Here is a 20,971-nt window from a genome sequence, read left to right as displayed (position 1 = left end):
CATTGTTTGTTTCAAAAGAAAGTTCCCCCTGAATTGGAAAGTGTCCCCTTACACTTACCGATCCTCTAAATACTACAGTATGGGTATACCGAATGATGGGTTCTAAACACTATTAATGAAATAGATTTAGGACTTATTGTACAGTAACCACTGCCATTAAAAAAAATAATACTGTAAGTTAAGAATTGTATGTTTGTTACATTAGGTAAAGTTATCAAAAAGATGTGAATACATTATGTACTATAGCGTTATTTTTTTAAACGGTATTGTCTTTGCAGTTGGGTTTTATTGTTTTTACAGTACGTTAATTTGGATCTCATGTTATCTGTAGCCTTAAAATAATAATTAAATTCAATTTGATTAATTATGTAATATTATACAGTAATTATACCCACATGTTCCAGTGATCTAGGTAAATAAATTTCTCTCTAATCTAATGAATTAAATTAAAATTGATTTTTGAAAACGTACAGTTAGTCACTGAGCAGGTGCATGGAATGCTAATGATATTCTATGCCATACAGAGTATTAATTATGTTTATTTGGTTTGATTCTTGGTTTATGTTTCATACAGTCCTACTGTACTGTCAGTACAGTATGCTGTACCAAAAACAGCTTTCATAAATTTATTTTCTCAAAAATATCCTTCCAAAGCAAATCATCCACTTTCTAACAGATCATGTCAAAATTATTCTACTGCAGTTACTTCAAAGTAAACATGTCCGCTTGGCCGTTAAAATTTCAGTAAAGTCACCTCGTCGAAGTTACCTTACAAAATCGATTTTCTGTACCCCATTTTTAGTTAATAAACTTAATGTTCAATGTACAGTACTGTAGAAGATTATGATGGATGGCAGTCATTGAAATGAACCATCTCTACAATATGCTGCTAAATACTGTAATTGCAGGTTAAAAAGGATAGTTAATAATTTGACAAAAAGATTTTGTAAACACCCAAGATTTAATGATTTTGCCAAAAAATTAGCTTTTTCTATAACCATGTCAAAATTATTCTAAAACAAATACTGCCTACAGTACAGTACCTGTACATTTTTTTTGCACTCTTTTATTCAATCTGTTTATTTATTTTTAGCAAGCTTTTATTGGTTAATCATGCAAACTGTATTATTTACAGTGACTGAACTAGATACATTTCAACAAACTAAAATAATGTTACTGCAGTAACTGCAGTAGAATATTTTTGACATGATCCCTATAGTACTATATAATAATAATATTTTATATAAACATACACTTTCTTCGTAACAGTGGCACACTTCGATAAGAAGGTGCATTCTACAATCAACATTTTATTTGCTGTACTCGCCATGTACAGTAAATATCCACTAGATTCTTGGATTTCATTGTTCAATTGCTAATTTAATATGCCAGCCAGCAACAGCACTTACTTTGCTAGTAATATTGATCTGACCACATTAATTTGCATGCTTGATCAATATCTGAAAACACAAAACGATGTTAGTAGTTTTAAACAAATTGCACAGAATGTGCTGCCACAGTTAAGTGAAAGAACATTACAGTTTGTGTATGGTCATAAAATTGTCAATTGTTGCTATTTTTAGCATCATATTAAATGCATTGTTTATTTGCACAATAGTGAATATTATTACTTAAGTCAACTAACAATGGTAATTTACAGTACTGTAGAACTTGCTATAGAATTTGTTTAATGTATTATTAAAAAACATTTAATCAACAAATATAAGGCCCTGATTCTGCTGCCAAGAAAATACCGTATTTTAGGAATACCGTATTTATACCGTATTTATTTGGCAGCAGAAACTGCGCTCATAAAAAAAATACCGTATTTTGTATACCGTATTTTCCCCACAAAATTTGTGGATAAAATACGGTATTTATAAATTTATACCGTATTTTTTGTACCCTTTTCTGCTGCCAATAAAAAATACCGTATTTTTTTTTACCTGCGACATGAGGTCAACATCGTGTTTTTATTTTCTGTCGCTGTCAGCTGTTTTACACACGTGTAGGCCTATAGATATATTCGGCGAAAATGTGGAGCGAAGACGTCACTATTTACTATATATAAATCTGTGTGGGGAAGGAGGGGAAGCTAAATGTCCGGCCAACTAAAAGGTAATAAAAGGGACAACCACATTTATAAAGACATTTCTAAAAAAATAAAGCAGGAGTACGGAATAGACTTGTCTCCAAAGCAAGTAAACTCAAAGCTAAGAGCCTGCGAAAGCAGTACAAAATTGCAAAAGACAATAACTCGGGGAGAAACGATGTTTTCTGTGCTCTCACAACATCTCTATCACTAGGGCTAGCCTGTTGAAAGTGAGGCGTAAAACTTCCTTTATTGCGACTTTTAATTATCGACCAAATAAATGAATGGCAATTTTGGTAAAAAGGATGAAATTTAACACGACCACCTCAATTTGGTTTATATTATAAAGTACTGTACAGTACTGTTTGCCAAATAAAATTAAATTGTTAGTTTAGTCGGAGATTTGAAATTATTTTTGGATGAGCTTTAAACATACAGTACACTTATAATATTAATTTACTGTTTGTTATTTGCTATTTTTTGACAAATTAAAAATGGTAACAATGTATTTTAAATGTATTGTTGAATGGATGCTAAATGAATAAATAAATAAACATTTAATATTTATTTTCAGACTGTTCAATAAGCAATGGAAAAACAACCACTGTACAAAAAATAAGTTTGTGTTGTGTCTATTGGATATTGTGCTCCACCAACAGAGCAAACAGAATTTCTATGTTTTTTTCTTAAAACAAATGATAATAAATAATACTTGACTTGACTTGAATTGATTAAAACCAGTTTAGTGTACAGTAGTAGTAATTGTACACATTCAAATTATCACAATGATGTGTTTGTATTTCTGCCTAGCTAGGCCTTTCTACCTACTGTACTGTGCTGTAGCTATAGACCCAGTGATATGTACTTTTAACCAGCAGAAGTTGGTTGATTTTAATTTGACGATCTAATTATAATAAAATCATAATAAACCTGATTACGTAACTTTATATTACTACAAACATCCAACATTTTATGGTAAACCTCACTCAAGAACTATGCATGTTTTTTTATTCACACATAAACATCGGTGGTTAACAATGCATTTTTGGTAGCCAAATCGGTGTACAGTAGTAGACCAGATTGTGCTTAAAACAATTGACCGATTTCAAAAAAATGTATTAAATGTGTCAACTATTGTAACTGTATTCAGTGTGCAGTACAGTACATGCATGATTTGCCATGTCATGTGTAATACTAATATACAGTATGCAGTTTAATGTAGCTAATTAGCAGACAAGATCGTTAATTAGATATGCTTCAGCCACTTCATAGGTCATTAACAATCGACAGCTGAAGTGTTTTATAACTCAGTTGACAAATGGAAGAAATTTTATAAACAATAACAGTACAGTGTAAACCTACTTCTGTATCTACACTCATTTTACTAGCGATTTGCAAACAATTCGCAAATGATAACTTTGACAAGAAAACAAAGTTCTGTACAGTATTTCCTGTAACTAAATAGGAGAATTTAAGGAATTTCCCCCAAAAAATGAACATTCAGTACATACAGTATACTGTATGCCTTTCATTTCATTTATTTTGTATCAATACCTATAATACAAACATAGACAAAGAGCTTTGGCTTTTAAAATGTTTCTGAACCACAATAATATCGCTTCCGCTAACCATATAGAGTTTGCAATGTGTACATGGAACAGAACAGAGAAGAGAGATACTGTATTGCGTGTTTCACCCTTAACATGTTTCTTCGCCTCAAATTAAACATTTGCTATGCCATGCAGTACATTGTTGTAAACACAATTAAACATGTTCGTAGATTGGTTAATGATTAAACCAAATTGAATGCAGATGCATTAGGCATGGGATCAATTTCACCCTTCCAGTTACCAGTCAGCCACCATTATACCACACATAAATCAAACACTATACCTCATGTAAAATGAACAATGATATTGAAAGAAAAATAATCTGATAGTCTTGGTTTGATTAGTTCGATATAATTATGTGAAAAAACTAAAGTAGACCTACTCAGGTACAGTATTGTAAAATCACAGTGTTTTCTAACATTTGTTGGCAAAATAATATTAATTTTAATAATGATATTTTATATATTACATCAATGTAGTTAGTACAGCACAGTAGATCAAAATAATTTGTATCTTGTTTGTAGCGCTTTTACTGTAAAATATTTCTAATAAATTGTCTGTTTTCTCTTTTAGGGGCTGGTGAATCTGGGAAAAGTACAATTGTAAAACAAATGAAGTGAGTATACTAGATAGTACTTTTTCCTCTGTTTATTTTTTAGGCTGCAGGCTTATAATAATGAAGTTCCAAAATGGAAAGTTTTATGCAGAAAACAAGATCCAGTTTCACTATTAAAACGACATTTACCCCATTTATACTACACTTACGATTTGCGCCAGCCACGGGCCGGCCCGGGATCGCCAATAAGTAAGTGTAAACACACCTAAAAGTGAGGCCATCCCTGGGCCAGATGCAGATCTGGACCACCTCACAAGTACTGTACTGTAGGTCCAGGTGCAGCTTTTATGTGGTACAGTAGGATTTGAACCGAGAAACCTGATTGCTACCCTAACATCTTTACCATAAAGTTTTATTCGGAATTTCGTAGTGTTATCGTATCATACAACAGTATGTATATCCAGCGTTCAATGTTGTACAGGTCTGCTGACCAATGTCCAGTAACTAGCCTGCTTTTGCCAATCAATTTCATTCGGGTTCATTAGCCCACGTACGTACTGTAGACCAGTTTTTAAAATAACAGTGTACTGATAACAGTATTGTGTGAGACCCAACTGTTAAAAACGATCAAAATCAGCATTAAAAAGTACTGTACTTGTAGACACTAAAACATTAAATGTTAAGAGATACAGTACCTGTACAATTATTAATAGAGTCGTAAATTTCTTTTAAAATGGATTTAATTTAATAGTCTCAGGAAGTGGTACGGTAGGTCAATGAACTCTCTCTTGTCTAAATCAATTACTTTCTTCATTTTAATTTAAAAAAACAAAATCGCCATTCATTCAAAGACCTTTACAGCACAGTCTGTTTCCGGTTACATCATATCTTTTTATGTGCTTTCCATTGCAGTCTCTTTCTGTTGCAGCAGGCCTTTCTGTGTGAAATCATAATCAATTTACCACGATGAATAAATTATCCAATTCCTTGGCAGCAGAATCAGAACAAATTTCATATTATTATGATTGGTTTAATAAAATGGAATTAATTATCAAAATAACGGTCAATATTAATTAGATGTTGGTGTCTGTATTTCTTTGTTAAAATGTTAGGGCCCACTGTTGTTTAACTGACAGGTTGGTAAATGTCTACTTTGGGAAAAAAAACGTCATACAGTACTGTATGTTAATTGCAATAATAAAAAATGTTACTACAGTAGCTGCCGTAAAATTATTTTGATATGGTCTTTATTTTAATGATTACTTTAATATGACTAATCAGAATTTCTTTCACCGCCTTCACGCTTCATTGCACCAGCACCATAAATTATCATAATTTAATCACTGCATGTTTATTCAATGCAAATAAATTGAAATTAAGTTTAATAGCATCTACAGCTGGTGATTGTAACAATGTGATCATCATATTTTATGATTTTAATATTCGATCAGACTGTAATATTGGTCCTGCTTTTGCTGTGAAAAAATAACAGGTTATTAACCATGTGAATAAATTAACCCCAATTTTTTGTCAGCAGAACCAGAAAAAAAAAAGTAACAGGTTTTAATGGCAGCCTAAAAATTACAGTTAAAAACACCCAATCGATTCTGTGTTATTATTATTAATGACATTGAATGAATTGTCATTTTGTAATATTAAATGTTACGGTTCACTGAACAAGCGCATAAAATGGAAATGTTTAAGAGTGGGAAAAGAAAATCTTACATTCTAGTTCAGGTCTCGCAGAATCAAGATTGTTGTTGGCCTGATGGCAACCGGTATCTGAGATTCGGTTGCCCTCTCAATTTCTTGGTGGCCGAAATACAGTATACAGTGGCCGAATTAATCAAATATTGAGACGGAACTGTTCTGATTGTATTCATCAACTGAAATTCAACACATTGTTGTAATTTTTTTTAATATTTTAGAAAAAAATTTAAATTTTTAGTTGCCCTACATACATTTTGGTTTCCCAGAACCGAGGGTATTCAAAACCTTTACTCATCAATAGGCAGAGCTTTTATTCAGAAAACCAGCTGCCTAAAATTTAAAAAAATCAGTTCAGCTATTGTTTGTAATTTATAACACTACATTTACTATAATGTCTTAGGACATTGCATAACAGAGTATTGTTAATATTAAAATGCTGTATAAACAATGTATTGACACACCTTTAATAGGCAATGCAGGTTACCTTTTAACAAGTAACTTCCTCAATTCACTCAGGAAATGTACTGTAACCCTTGACCTCTACTTTCTTCACACTAAAAGTCCTATCAATCATTGTCTATTATTGTTACCAAATCATTTTTCAAATACAAATTTGTTAAATAATTATAAACGAAAAACATAATAAAAAACTATTATTACCATTAATGATTTTACTAATATTATTCTACAATATGTTTTTGTACACATTCATACAGCACAGAAAATTAATACTGTACAGCTAAGTGTAGTTTTATAGTGTACAGTATGGGGGTGGATATATTGAATAGGTATGTTAATTTGTATACCAGATGGAATGCAATTTAAATTATCAATATCATAGCCATAACACAAGAACCTCAAATAAAATACATCCATTACACAAAACACTATCTTTCCAACATAACATTCAGTTTTCAGGGCCAAAATATTGGAACAACTTACCAAAATACATAACCAAATCGCCAACAAAAAAACATTTCTCATTACATTTTTTAAGCTAAAAAGGCATCTACATACAATCACTGAATCCTAAATAATATTAATTCAAATTTCATTGATATTTTCAATCGGTTTCTTTTGTTTACTTGTTTTTTTTTCTTTTTGATTAAATTGTACCTTATTTTTTATTTTCGGCATGCCCTTCCCAAGTTTTCGCTTTCTGGGTTTTGCTGCTCTTATTTAAATAATTTTTTTTTATCACAAACTCTGTACATAGAAAAGAAAAGAGAAAGAAAATGTTCTGAAATCCAAAGAAATCCAATGGTCAGAGAAATAGACAGGATGGTTTGTAAAATACATGCAATCATTTAGGATCAGTATTCATACTAACTACTAGTATGCTCACTGTGTATGTTAAGTGATACAGTAGTATTCAGTAGGATACATTATACTTTACAGCCACATCTAGATTACTCTCATTGGCTGATCAGAACAATCATTTACCCCAAGGGAAGATTATATAAATTATGGATACAAATGCTAAACTATAACAGACATCTTGGTTTGTTTGAAGCCTAATTATCATAATAATATTACAAATGTATTATATTTATTCTGGTCGGCAATGCATAGAATTTTGGAGTGTATTCTTGTTTAAATACTGTAGTTGTCATGGCTTGATTAAAATCTGATTTTTGTGTACGTAATTGTTGTGTTTTATCATGGTTATTTTTGTAATTAATTAAAATTGACATCAAATTTCTATATTATTTAAAAAAGAAAAATAATTATTAAATAAATGGTCATATTGAAAAGTGATATTGGTATCTTAAAAAAGGAAAAAAGCAGTTTTATATAAGTGCAAGCAAGTCAATGATTATCGAATCTCTAAAATACAAACGGTTAAAGGGGGGTTCCGGGTTTAAAATGAATAGCAAAAAATGTAAAATATATTTGTTTGTCTCTTGAACGGTAAAAGTTTCAATTTATATAAGCGCCCAGTGAAGCAGAACGAAGGCTGTGAAATGAGGCCAGATTACAAGTGCAGCTACGGCAAAATCACACTGTGGTTACAGAATAGGAAATTCGTGAAATGGTCAATCTTCCGACGACTCGTTATCATTAACCATATCAATTACTTTTGTAAAATTATACTTATCTGATGTAATTTTAGTCGGTCTTCCCATTTATAAAGTCAATTTTTTATGAAAATCCATCAAAACAGTGAAAAATTAGATATGTTTGCACTTTACGTTTGCCGATTTTCGCACTGACTTAGGGAAAGCTTTCAAAATCAATGAAGCGTAACGTATACATTCCTGAGCGAGGAGAGCGAGACGACGATACACGTGCTCACTCTCTGCCCATGCCTGGCATCGTCACGTGATATTGATAAGCAGATACAATATACAATACCAAACTGGTCGGGTCGAGTATACCCCGTCTATAATCACAACATGAACGATGTACAGTATTTGATTGAAGGTCGACTCGACCTACCGGAATGGTATAGATAATATAGCTCGAATGAGAGAGTTGGAATATTTGTAAACATAAGTATTGCTAATTTTAAAAAGTGTAGCCTATAGTAAAAGGCCTGGTAGTATCAATTCGCATAGGGTCTACTACACTAGCTAGCTCAATTTTTAACTGGGCCGGATCGGCTAGGTCTCCTTCCTACTACCTGGTCTACTTGCTTGATGCAGTATCCGCTTTTTTGGAGAGTAAACTAGGCCTATTTTAGGCCTACTTATTAGACGATCGGTACACCATACGTGCGGAAGGCGATCGGACCTCGTTTTGCCTCAATATTTACAGCCGATTTTGTAGAACGTTTTAGGCTTAGATTGTTTAGGAGTTTGGTTGATAGGATGGGTGTGGAATCCACTGAGTTTTGTTATTTATGGGCCAATCGTTTAGTAGTAGGCTAGCTAGGCCCATGATGGCCCCAATGTTTTAACGTAGCCATCGTGGCATGGAATCCCTAGTCAGAAATGGCTCTCACCCATGAATAAAATGATTTAGGCTAGGCCTAGCCTAGTACGTGAAGCCGATATACGATCTGTACTATTCGAGGTATAAAAATAGTATAATTTATGACTCAGTAAATCTGTACTACTAGTAAATGTTGTATTTCATTAAATGTCAAATAAATATATGCTACTACTGTTATTATTACACTTTAGGCCTAGCTTAGAAAATCTACAAAAAATGTATTTCACAATGATCGGGTGGTCGTCGTTTGACAGGGGAAAGAGCTAGAAATGCAAGTTGACAAACACAACGTACAAGCTTGACGTCGCGAGTTTGGAATCCACTGATGACGTGATTTTGTGAATATCTCATGAATATTAATGAGCTTCCCTAAGCTGCTGAAAAACAGACTTTCCATGAATTTACCCTAAAATGTATATAAAATTTATTTTTTTTAATTTCTCGTTATTACTTCTTCATTCTGACATGTCTATATTGTTATAATATTTTTTATTTAATAAATAAACGATATTTAAAAGCAATTTTAAACCCAGAATCCCCCTTTAAGAACTACATTATTATGTCATTACAACTATTCCATTGCATCCAGGAACAGGAACAATTGGCGAAAAAATGGGAGCCCACTGCCACCACATTGAACTTGAAGTTTCCGGAAAACCAATTCAATCCTTATTTATTTTCTTTAAAAAAACATGAATAGAATAAATGGAACTTAATAAAACCTTAAAATAGTAAGAGAGTCCAGTTATCGTTATGAAAATATATAATATTTATTAAAAAAAAGAGTTATGTATAGATAAAAATGATAATGATGGTTCCCACTTGGTGCAGTTCATGGACTGTTTCGTTATCGTATAGGGGTGTTCAACTGAAGATATTCCCCTCTGTCGTGAGAGGCTGCTATTGTCTGTTTATCCAAGTAATGTACTCACTAAAGACTGCTGATAACAAGTGCTTTGTAATCTGTTGTACTGTATAAAAAAAAAGAGAGAGAGAGAGATCTTGATTTGATTAAACACTGTATTGTCATATCTGAAGTATTATAAATAAACATTTTATAAAGTGCAATAAAAACTGATAATTTTGTTAACATGTCATTTTATCAGTGATAAATTAATTATTAATAATGCTAGTGATTTATTTGTTCTTGAGTTTTATGACCATCAAATACATTTCTCACAGTTATGGTAGTTTCCAGAGAGTATCCATAAATAGACAACAAACATGTGTGTAAAGATAATGAAAGTTTTATATAGCGCCATATCCGCTATAGCACTTTTTGTCACATGTCACCGGCTGTCAACTTCACGCCACCAGTCTGTCCACAACAGTGGCTGTGTGAGCTAGCAACCTGGCCCTACTCGTCTCAAAAGATACACAGAGCATTATTTTGCACACTGGACCTACGATTTATAGTCCTTATCTGAGAAGACTTGTTTTATACTGTACCACCAGAACCATGGAGCGAGTGACCCTCGCACCCTTGGCATAAGGCAATAGATTACGGTTCCACTGTCTTAATCGCTCGGCCACTCACTTCTCACTCAAATAGTCTGTGAGGTGCAATAAATACTAAACTGACGCACCTTAAGTTCTATTTTCCCTAGTAATCAGGGAGACAAGTATCCCTAATGCCCTATAGGCAATGAGTTTATAGATAGGACGCTAGTGTTAATAGCTTTTTAACTAAACAAAAAGTACATTGCATCCCATTGATTTCTTTACTGTAACTCTAACTATAGGTGGCAATATGATATGATTACAAATATTATCTGCACTATTAAATATTGATTTGATTGATTAATATTCAGATGTTAAAAAAAGAATGAAATTTACATTACAATTTAGTTCAAGGAATGATCGATCCGTACTTATTATAGATCTTTATTTTACATTCTACAATTTTCGCAATTATGTAAACATCCTATATCTGGTAACAATTATCATTTTTGTGCATGTTCACAAGAAAGACAATGAAAATCTAAAGAGAGTTTACCAGGAGGACAATAACAAGTCTTTATTATAGTATATCACAATTAACATTTTAAATGTAATTGTGTCCAGTTTGTTTGTATGCATCCTTAATAATATAATTTATAATGTTTAGAATTATTATCTGGCGCTGATTATTGTAGTTAATGTGGACCTCATGAAAACGAAGGCCACCACGTTGTGCGTTGAATAGATGCTCACATGATCATGGTCAAACCTTGGAACAGGATTTTTGTGGAATTGATTTGTCCACAATTGTGCTTTGCTGGGGCACAGTATCCCATAATTTTATACCAAATCATAATTATGCATACCGTATATTTCGGTGTATAAGTCGCACCTGTGTATAAGACGCACCCCCTAACTGAGAGTAAAATATCGGTATTTTTTATATCGTCGATGTAGAAGACGCACTTTATATTTCATCAAAACAAGGTTTTTTTAAATTGTAATCAATATTATTGAATAATATATTTTGTTATATCTACAACGGCGTCCTTTATTTAGGTTTTTTCCTACTGTACCTAGGCTCGGCCGCGCCCAGCCTCAACAAGTTGTTTCTAACTTGTTATTCATTAGTTTCGCACCTGCAACATCGAGTGCATGACCGTGTGTGTAACACGCACGTGTGTGGGCTAGCCTCGCTCGACATCGATCATTTCGAGAGGGCGCACGTTTTCACGGACAATCGTATTCGATTAGTATCTATGTATACGAGAAGTATGTACGCTAGGTCCATGCTATAATCACCTGGAGAATATACTAGTCGAATACCGTACACCATGTGGCCGCCAAGAAGGGCGGTCGGCGATCGTGCGTATCGTGCGTATAAAAATAAATACTATTCCAATCGTAAACGTTTACAAATGAAATTTTATCAGAGCGCCTAAAACAGCTCCATAACGAACAAATCTTTTCATCATATTTATCACGCTAAAATGCCTTGAAAACTAGGCAGAAGCAGGTTTCCGTTACGTTAGTACACTGTATCTAGGCCTAGCCTACTCAGGCCTAGCCAACGAGGTGATGATATGTACAATCTGTGTGGTGAGGCATTTATGTTCGGTGTATAAGAAGCACCCTTAATTTAGAGGTCAAATTTGCGTGTCAAAAGTGCGACTTATACACCGAAATATACGGTAGTTTTTTGATATTGTAGTCTTTATCCATTTCGGTACATCCATATTGGACCGAATTTTTGTCATTAATTATGGACGTTTCATAGTATAATACTTATACTAGAGAACCCTGCAACTTAGTGACACCTACCTACTTTTATGAAACAACGTTTAATCCCAGAAGTAAAGAAATGATGAGCATGTCCTTCTGGGTGCCTCTAAGCAAGCCAATTGAGCAGAGAATGTAAGGCATTCAATGTTGTGATTGATATCTCTATGGATTGTTTCATTACAAGTTGCCAACACCCTAGGTGGCAATCAGATTACAGTACTGCGAAAATGATAGTAGGTACAATTCTTTTGCATTCAAGTACTGCGAAAAATGACAGCTTGACATAAACAAATGTTTAAGTCAAGCTATAATTTTTCCCAGTACTTGAATGCAAAAGAAATGTATAGTCAAATCCATAAGGAACATTATTGACAAATATAGACAAATACTCTGTATTTAAATCTTAGATCCCCAGCACTTGTATGGTATCCAGGGAATGTGTGTACAGTATGCGGCTGTATGGTTACAGTAGTACTTCCCCGGCGCACACTGTAGCTATTGGCTGAGCCAACTGGCACAAATAACAATTTGCTCACTAAAAAATTAGCTTTGTGATCTGCATTGGACGCATACTAGACACACTCAGTATGTGAGTTTCTGATTGGATAATTACTTTATACTACGCTGACATAACAAATTAGAACATGTCATGCGCAGTGGAGTTTTTAGTGAGCTGTTAGCTCACGTTCGGCGCACACTTGAGGAGCATGATACGTGTAACCAAAAATATTAAACACGATAGATATTTTCATCACTGATTCCTCATGGATTCCCCGGTGCACACTGTGAGCAAAGTGTTATTCGTGTCTGTTGGCTGAGCCGATAGCTACAGGACAGTGTGCGCCAGACTTAAGGAATGGCTATTTCACATTATTTTACATTGTGCAATTATATTTTCCTTAATAATGTACTTTACATTCCTAGTACTAAATTGATAGTATGCCCAAATATAACCTGTCACCTCAGAGTTTGTTTACAATCTGTATTTCAGTAGGGATTCCTAGGCTTAGCAGGCGGAATGCTGTAATCTCTCATATATACTTACTGCCATCATGATGCCTTCCTGGTGTCCAGTTGCTTTTTGTTAATTTTATGCCAATATCCAACCAGGATGCATATTTTGCTCAAACAGGTGGGCTAAAGTACATCTAGGTGTTTTTGTATGAATTTTACCATTTAGAGTTTAATAGCCTGACAATTGGATAATAACACTGTACTGTAGCTCTGTTACTGTTAAATAAAAGTTCATCTTCTACTGTTGTTTGTAGTACTATAATTTGAATATTTATTGCACTACAGCATAGTATGTTTCAACACACACAAAAATTAAATCCAGGGGTATTAAAAAATGAAATACATGCTGAAATGTGCAATGTACAGTATTGTACCTGTATAGCCAGGCCTAGATCCAATTGTATCTAAACTTTGCAGGCACATATTTTTCAGAGCATAAGGCAGCCACCACCCATCCCACCTTTTTTTCAACAAATGTCCTGTATTAAACCCTGTCTGCACTATTAAACTTCATGTGACAAAAAAATTGTGATGTGCCCATATGGACATGATAATGTCATATCACTACCATATTTGACCATATCACTACCATATTTGACCATATCACTACCATATTTTGGCACATCATACGTTTTTGTCACATAAAGTTTAAATGTGTAGACAGAGCTTTATACTGTGTAAAATGTGGTAATGGTTCTTCGTAGAACCTCCAGTATACAGTAGCATCCATTGTATAACACATACATAAATTGATTGTTTAAGCTTGGTTCCCATTAGGATAAGCAAAATTCAAGTGATTTGACCAATCGTAAACAGTTTAAAAGATCTGTCACTTGTGATTGGTCAGATCAATCCCTTGCATTGAACCAAGCTAAAGTTGTCATGTCATGTCACTTTATTTTGGTCATGTCATGTCATGTCACTTTATTTTGGTCATGTCATAATACTAAAATGGAAAATTCTGTTTAATCTCGCATAATACAAATTGACTGATTGATGATAATTATTTAAATAAAAGACAACAACTTTTATTCCCATTCACCATTTATTTTACTATTATTGAAATATACAGATTTTAGTAATCTAATATTATTATGGACTTTCAATCTATCTTAACATAAAAACAATATTGAAAAATGTACAGATTTTTAATCTACTTTATATGAACTTTCCATCCATCTTAACATAAAAAAAAATTGATGTTAACTAATTTGAACACAAAAAGACTTAATTTATATAACATTTATTCCCATTCACCATTTATTTAACTATTATATTAAATGTACAGATTTATATGGACTTTCATCTATCTTTAACATAAAAACAATTTTAAAAAATTGATGTTAACTACTGTAGTTTAAACAAAAAAAAGCTTAAATAAAACATTTATATTCCCATTCACTATATTAAATGTACAGATTGTTAATCTAATTTATATGAACTTTCCATCCTTCTTAAATTTAATAAAACATAGTAAATAATGTTATAATAAAAGTGTAATTACATCAACGACCTGTTTCTTTCGGAAATTAACTTTTTTTAAATAGATAAAAAAAAAATGTTTTATCATGCTCACAACAACATTTTTAAATCAGTAGTACTAAAATTCCATACCAAAACTGTTAACCATTTCAAATAAACTATTATTTGGTAAAAGAGGTGAAATGGTGTTTGCACATGCAATCAATGAGGTATTTTTGACTAATTTTTATTTTGAAAAAGTCATTAAACCTGTTATTTTTTATGTACACATTTGGAGGAAATTTTATTTCAGACTAATTGATCGTTATTTCCTTGAAGCAGAAACAGGCCCTTATTCGACCACCATTACTTTAAAAAATATACCATAATTTACTAAACAATTTTGTAAAGTATAGTAATCCATTATATATTCTAATTACCATAATAATCTAATAACAATTGTAATGTACACCAATTGTTATTGTTTGTTTATTTTTCAAGAATATAAATGCATACAGTACTCCCACTACCATAACTTTAATAAAGTACACCAAATTTTATTATTTTGCAAAAAAAAAATAATAAAAAAAAAACATAATCTTTATATTCCCATACAATTTTAGGCCTATACACTAAGTTTACTTTATTATTAATTCTACTATTCAAATTTATATATTTATCTACATAAAAAAATAAAAAATACACAGGCTCACTCACTGACACTAAATAGTACAACGCGCCATGTACAAACGATGATGTTCACAACCCAAATTAATGATTGATGATTTCATTTATCTTGGCCTATACATTATGCACTTTTTTTATTAAACATAATTGAATTTACTAGGAAAAGCAGCATTGTGTGTTGAACATGCCATTTAAAAAAAGGTTCAATTTATGATTTACTTTTATTATAATTATTAGATATTTCAGTGACCAGTTAAACAGTGGTAGTTTCCTCTAGTTCATTACCTTCTGGTGAATTTAAATTTGAACTTGAATTTGAATCTGTGCTTTCAAATGTTCCATTAGCAAGATAATATTCAATGTCGCACCGAATACATTTTAAAAGAACCTTTTCTTTACTCTCTTTTTCTGCTTTATTCCACATTATTTTTCTAAAAAGATGTATGATACCAGCAATTAAAACGGCTGCAAGTAGCTTCACCTGTTGATTTAGCTTACTGATGTCGTCTATGAAGATTAGCGTTGACATTCCCACCCAAAGTAGAAGGCATATGATTATAATTTTCAAGATGATAGTCACAATTTGGATCTCTGTTGGTCTATACTTCTGAACAATGAAATCAAAGAGAGTCTTTTCAACACAAATTAAGCCTTTAGTATCCTGCCGAATTTTGTATGGTGGTTTCTGATTACCAGTGAGTTCTGAACTGGCATCTTGTGATGTACCAGCTTTCTGATTACCAGTGAGTTCTGAACTGTCATCTTGTGATGTACCAGCTTTCTGATTACCAGTGAGTTGTGAACTGGCATCTTCTGATGTACCAGCTTTCTGATTACCAGTGAGTTCTGAACTGGCATCTTCTGATGTACCAGCTTTCTGATTACCAGTGAGTTCTGAACTGGCATCTTTTGATGTACTAGCTTTCTGATTACCAGTGGGTTGTGAACTTACATCTTTTGATGTACTAGCTTTCTGATTACCAGTGGGTTGTGAACTTACATCTTTTGATGTACTAGCTTTCTGATTACCAGTAGGCTGTAAAATGGGGTCAGCTGATGTAGGAACAGTTGTGTAGCCATCATTTCTCTTATATGTACATTGATGAAAAGGGGGCAGTTTATCATCAGATACCTGCACTATGTCATCATCAATCAACTCCTCAAAGAGGGATACTATTTGCTGCAAGAGAACTACATATCCATGGTAATAATTTGTTATAGTTGAAATGACGTAACCAATTACAATTATAGCAGCAGCTGCAATGATGCCAGAGGTACCAGGGTTCACCAGTAAACCAATGACGAAGTAACATAGAATCTTAGATATGTATGTAAATGTAGATGTAAATTTTAGAATATAATTATGTTGTAAGGTGGTTACAAACAGAGATATGACAAAGTTTTTAAAAGCACTACTACTAGTTGCATCTGTTTTAAACAAACAATACCAACAATTGAAAAATGGAATAGCATTTACGCAAGTTAACCAAGTATAGTAAAATAGATATGGTACTGCAAAAAATATTTTCAAGACATTTTGTAATGCGCGATATCTAACAATTGACAAATCCTGAAATGCTCTTAACCCAAGCTTCCAATGAGACATTGATATAGCTACTAATGCTTTTTTCTTCATTACGCATACATATGTGCCACTCTTGTTATGTTTTGGAATTATGGATTCAGAGACTCTAAACTGTTCTAGAAGTATATAGCTCTGCATATAACTATCTATATCAGTTTTAAACAATTGATTATACTTAAACCATTGTATTGCCATAAAAAGTGACATGAAGACAAACGCAATATTATTAATGAAACCAAAGAAATTCCAGAGACTGACTGGGTTTCCAATTTCAACCATTGCTGTCCAACGATGCTTAAAATGATCATGGTCAGAGACAAGTGCAATGATATATGGTATATATTGTAGGAAAGCGAAAAGTATAATTAGTAGCAGCCAACGTGAAACAAGAATACAGTAATGTTGATTTCCACTATACAATAGCCAATATTTAGGGCCCATTGGTAGATCAGTATATAAGCTCAAATAGTCTTTTCCGTTTTCATTCATTGGTTTTACATGACAAAAAAAGTGGATTAAAAACAAGTAGGAAAACAATGTGAATATGATACTAATAATCACAAAGACAAAAATATGTGTCGCAAAATGAATACGTTCAATTAAAATATCTTCTAAATTTTGCCAGCATTGAAAGTAGTTATTGCTTTGAAAAAGATTTTCATAAGAATATAAAACAATGTAAATTTTACTTCTTCTTAAAACATTATCAAACTTTCGTTCAATACAAACATCTAGTTGTACATGGTTGTCACTTTTAAACTGTAACAAAGACTTTGCGATTATGTTCAACTTTTCTTCATTATCAACATCAAAGAAACACTCTGGTATTGATGTGACGTTTAAGGAGATATGTTCCACACCAGGAGTTAGAGTCCCAAGTGACAGATATTCAAAATCAAATGGAAAAGTCAAAAGTAGTCCACCAACTTTCCCGACAGCGACAACCCAATGATTAACATCAATCACTCTTGTATTTTCATAAAAACTCATTCCAACAGAATCAGAATCATCAACAAAAGACATCATCTTTATGTTGATAAAGACAGCATCACCTGTCACGAGTTCTTGCAAGACATCTGTGTCACTGTCATCCACCTCCAGTAGACATGTTGTGTTACCTGTCTGGATCCTTGCAGAAACAAGTCTGGATGATATCCAAACACACATGACTGCCATAAGAATTCTCCAAAAACGTATCATTTTAAAACTAAAAATTAAAAGAAAAGTAAATTTTGCGGAAGCTTCTTCTGCAAATGTATATATTATAATTTTACATTTGTCAAAAAAAGTCTTACATACACATAAAGTAGGCCCCCTTAAAATTAAAGTTTAGATTTTGCATAAACATATTTATCAGTAGGGCTCATACCTGAACTATCGGGTATACACAAATCTTTCTAGTCAAGACTATTCTAGTTAAATATCAATGAAGGAATAGAAATGTAACCAGACAACACTTACCAATCAAATAAAAAGATAGCTACACAACTTCTGTAGATACTCACTGAAACTAGTGTTTCAAACAGTGCATCTACTGTAAGTCTGGTAAACTTTATAATTCTGTTCGTATTTTAAAACAATGTTGTATACCTACCAACCAATTTTGTAGGTGGGGCCTGGACTTTATACAGTATTGCAGTTTTATAAAATTAATTTATCTATGATAATTTACAGAGGGTAAAGTCTAATTCAAAGGGGGCAACTAGGATCATCTAATCTTTCTGTTGTACTAAATGCAGAAAAATGTGACTTGCATTCCGTAAATCAGTATATCGTTACTGTATGTAGTTTATGATTGAAAGATTTTTACTTTGTACTTTCAATTCACATATGACAAGTACATTTTAAAGTTATTTTAAACCAAGGTAACTTTACCCAAGATCATCAGTAAATTTGACAATTATTTGCACTTGTATTCTTTTTATACAGGTAGTTTAACTATGGTAATGTAACTGTGACGTTAAAAATTGACTCCATGGTGAAGATAAAATGTGTTTACCCTATACAGTAGTTACCAACCGTCTAGCATTGTGCAGGATGATTCCTCATTGATTGTGATTTATTTTGTGCAAACACTTGCATGATAACACATTACCACAAGTATACTGTAGTATGTGTGATCATGTTGTATCATTGTTTGAGGGGAAGTGCATTCAAATTGATTGGTTTATTTATAAACAATTATGTTATCTATATCATCAATATCATAACAACAAAAATACGTAATTATTATACATTACTGTAGCATGGCGGTCTAGATCTCTTAAGTAATGTACCCAGGCACGGAGTGAAGTGCCCTTACTTAATTTTGTTAAAAATCATGCATTGTTAATAAATACTCCCTGATATAAATGTTCTGAAACAGCCTAAAAAAAATTGTAATTTGTCTACACCCCTCCCCTTATCTCCCTACAAAACCAACTGGTGAAGTTTGTCACACATATAAAAAATCTCGTCGTCGTTGTGGTTACTTTATACAATTTAGCCAACTTATACTTTTAATATTTGTTGTAATTTATTTTTTCAGAATTATTCATGAAGAAGGCTATACTGAAGATGATTGTTTGCAATATAAGCCAGTGGTATACAGTAATACCATACAGTCCATGATTGCAATTATCAGGGCTATGGGATCCCTCAAAATTGACTTTGGTCATCCAGACAGAGCGGTGAGTACACAGCTAGTTGATTGTTTGCAATACAGTAGCCAGTGATATAGTAATACCATACAGTCCATGATTGCAATTATTAGGGCTATGGGATCCCTCAAAATTGACTTTGGTCATCTAGATAGAGCGGTAAGAATACAGCTAGTTGATTGTTTGCAATACAGTAGCTAATAGTGGTATACAGCAAAATACATTCACCAATTTGGTTAAACAAATTACACATGAAACTCAAATTGCGAAAATAAAAGGCTGAGAAAAAGTTGAAAATGTAAAAAAAAATCATAAAAAGTTTTGGGCTTTACAGTATACATTTTTTACTAATCATGTTTACGGAATGAAAGCCTACAAAACATACAAAACAAATGAAGGCAGTGACATAAGTACCAGTGACATCATAACACTGCAAAAGTTTACCAATATTATGGTGGAGAATGATCTTGCAATGATTTTGTGGGAATGTATTATTATTATTAAAGGGAATTTCAGTAAAATTATATTTGCAAACTCTGAATTATTGATTTTTATTGGTTAGTTGATTGTTTCAATACAGTAACCAATGGCATACAGTCCATGATTGCAATTATCCCTCAAAGTTGACTTTGGTCATCCAGATAGAGCTAAAGTATCAGTAACTTTAAATTTAGTAGGTGGCTTTACAGGCTTGCGATTGGAGGGCATGAAGAACTTTATTTTCTGATAGTATGTGAGCAAGTTTTAAAAACCTACAGTAAATTCAGATTTGGAAATATGATAATCTTGTCAAAATGAAGTTCATTCTTAACTAAAACAAATTTGCACACAGATTGTGTGGGGCAAATTAAACTTTGGTCTTGTATGAATGACCATTTTATGAATGCAAAAGCAATAAAAGTTCTTGTTATTTGCTCTATCTAACCATTTTATGAATTTATACTTATAGGGAATACATTTTTAATGGGGCTAATAAATGCTTTGGTAGGGTATTGAACAATTATTAGGGACTTTTTTAAGGCTACGGTCACACTACAGCCTTAAACCTGGCGCGACTCACCGCGATTGAGATTTTTGTAGTGTGACCGAACATGGATCGACTCGCGCCTGGCTTGAAATCGATTTCAAGCCAGGCAACTCAACCCAGGCGCGCTACCCAGATTGACCCTGGGATGACCTTAGCGTGACTGGGATTGACATTCTTTTTTGGAATCTGGCCAATCACAGCAATCAACTCTGTGTTGTTGGGAATTTTCATGGATCGTTTAATTTCGTCTGGTTTTGGTTGAGTTTTTAGATAACACATGAAGATATCAAAGAGATTTGTGCATTAATGTTTCTTCGTGTAATCTGAGGTCCTTCGTAACTATTACCGGCATTTTGTACTCTGTGCATTGCCATCTAGTGATTGAATTGAAGACGGAACTAGCATCGTCTAGCCTATATAGGATGCTGCCTCTG

At 32.9% G+C, this 20,971-nt stretch overlaps 1 protein-coding gene across 2 annotated transcripts in view; it reads left to right on the top strand.

The window, feature by feature from the left end:
- The window catches only part of LOC144856195 (guanine nucleotide-binding protein G(i) subunit alpha), a 53,879-nt gene that overhangs the window by 2,727 nt on the left and 30,181 nt on the right, over window positions 1-20,971 (top strand). For both annotated transcript variants that reach the window (XR_013614907.1, XM_078714147.1), the window contains exons 2-3: window positions 4,276-4,318; window positions 19,399-19,540. Coding sequence is in view for 1 of the 2 variants with exons in the window: in XM_078714147.1 (XP_078570273.1) it covers window positions 4,276-4,318; window positions 19,399-19,540 (185 nt within the window). In the remaining variant the exon portion in view is untranslated. The remainder of the gene's footprint in view (window positions 1-4,275; window positions 4,319-19,398; window positions 19,541-20,971) is intronic.

This window comes from Antedon bifida, chromosome 11 (assembly GCF_963402885.1).
Source record: "Antedon bifida chromosome 11, ecAntBifi1.1, whole genome shotgun sequence".
NCBI lineage: Eukaryota > Metazoa > Echinodermata > Crinoidea > Comatulida > Antedonidae > Antedon > Antedon bifida.
This window is presented reverse-complemented; position numbering and strand designations above follow the sequence as displayed.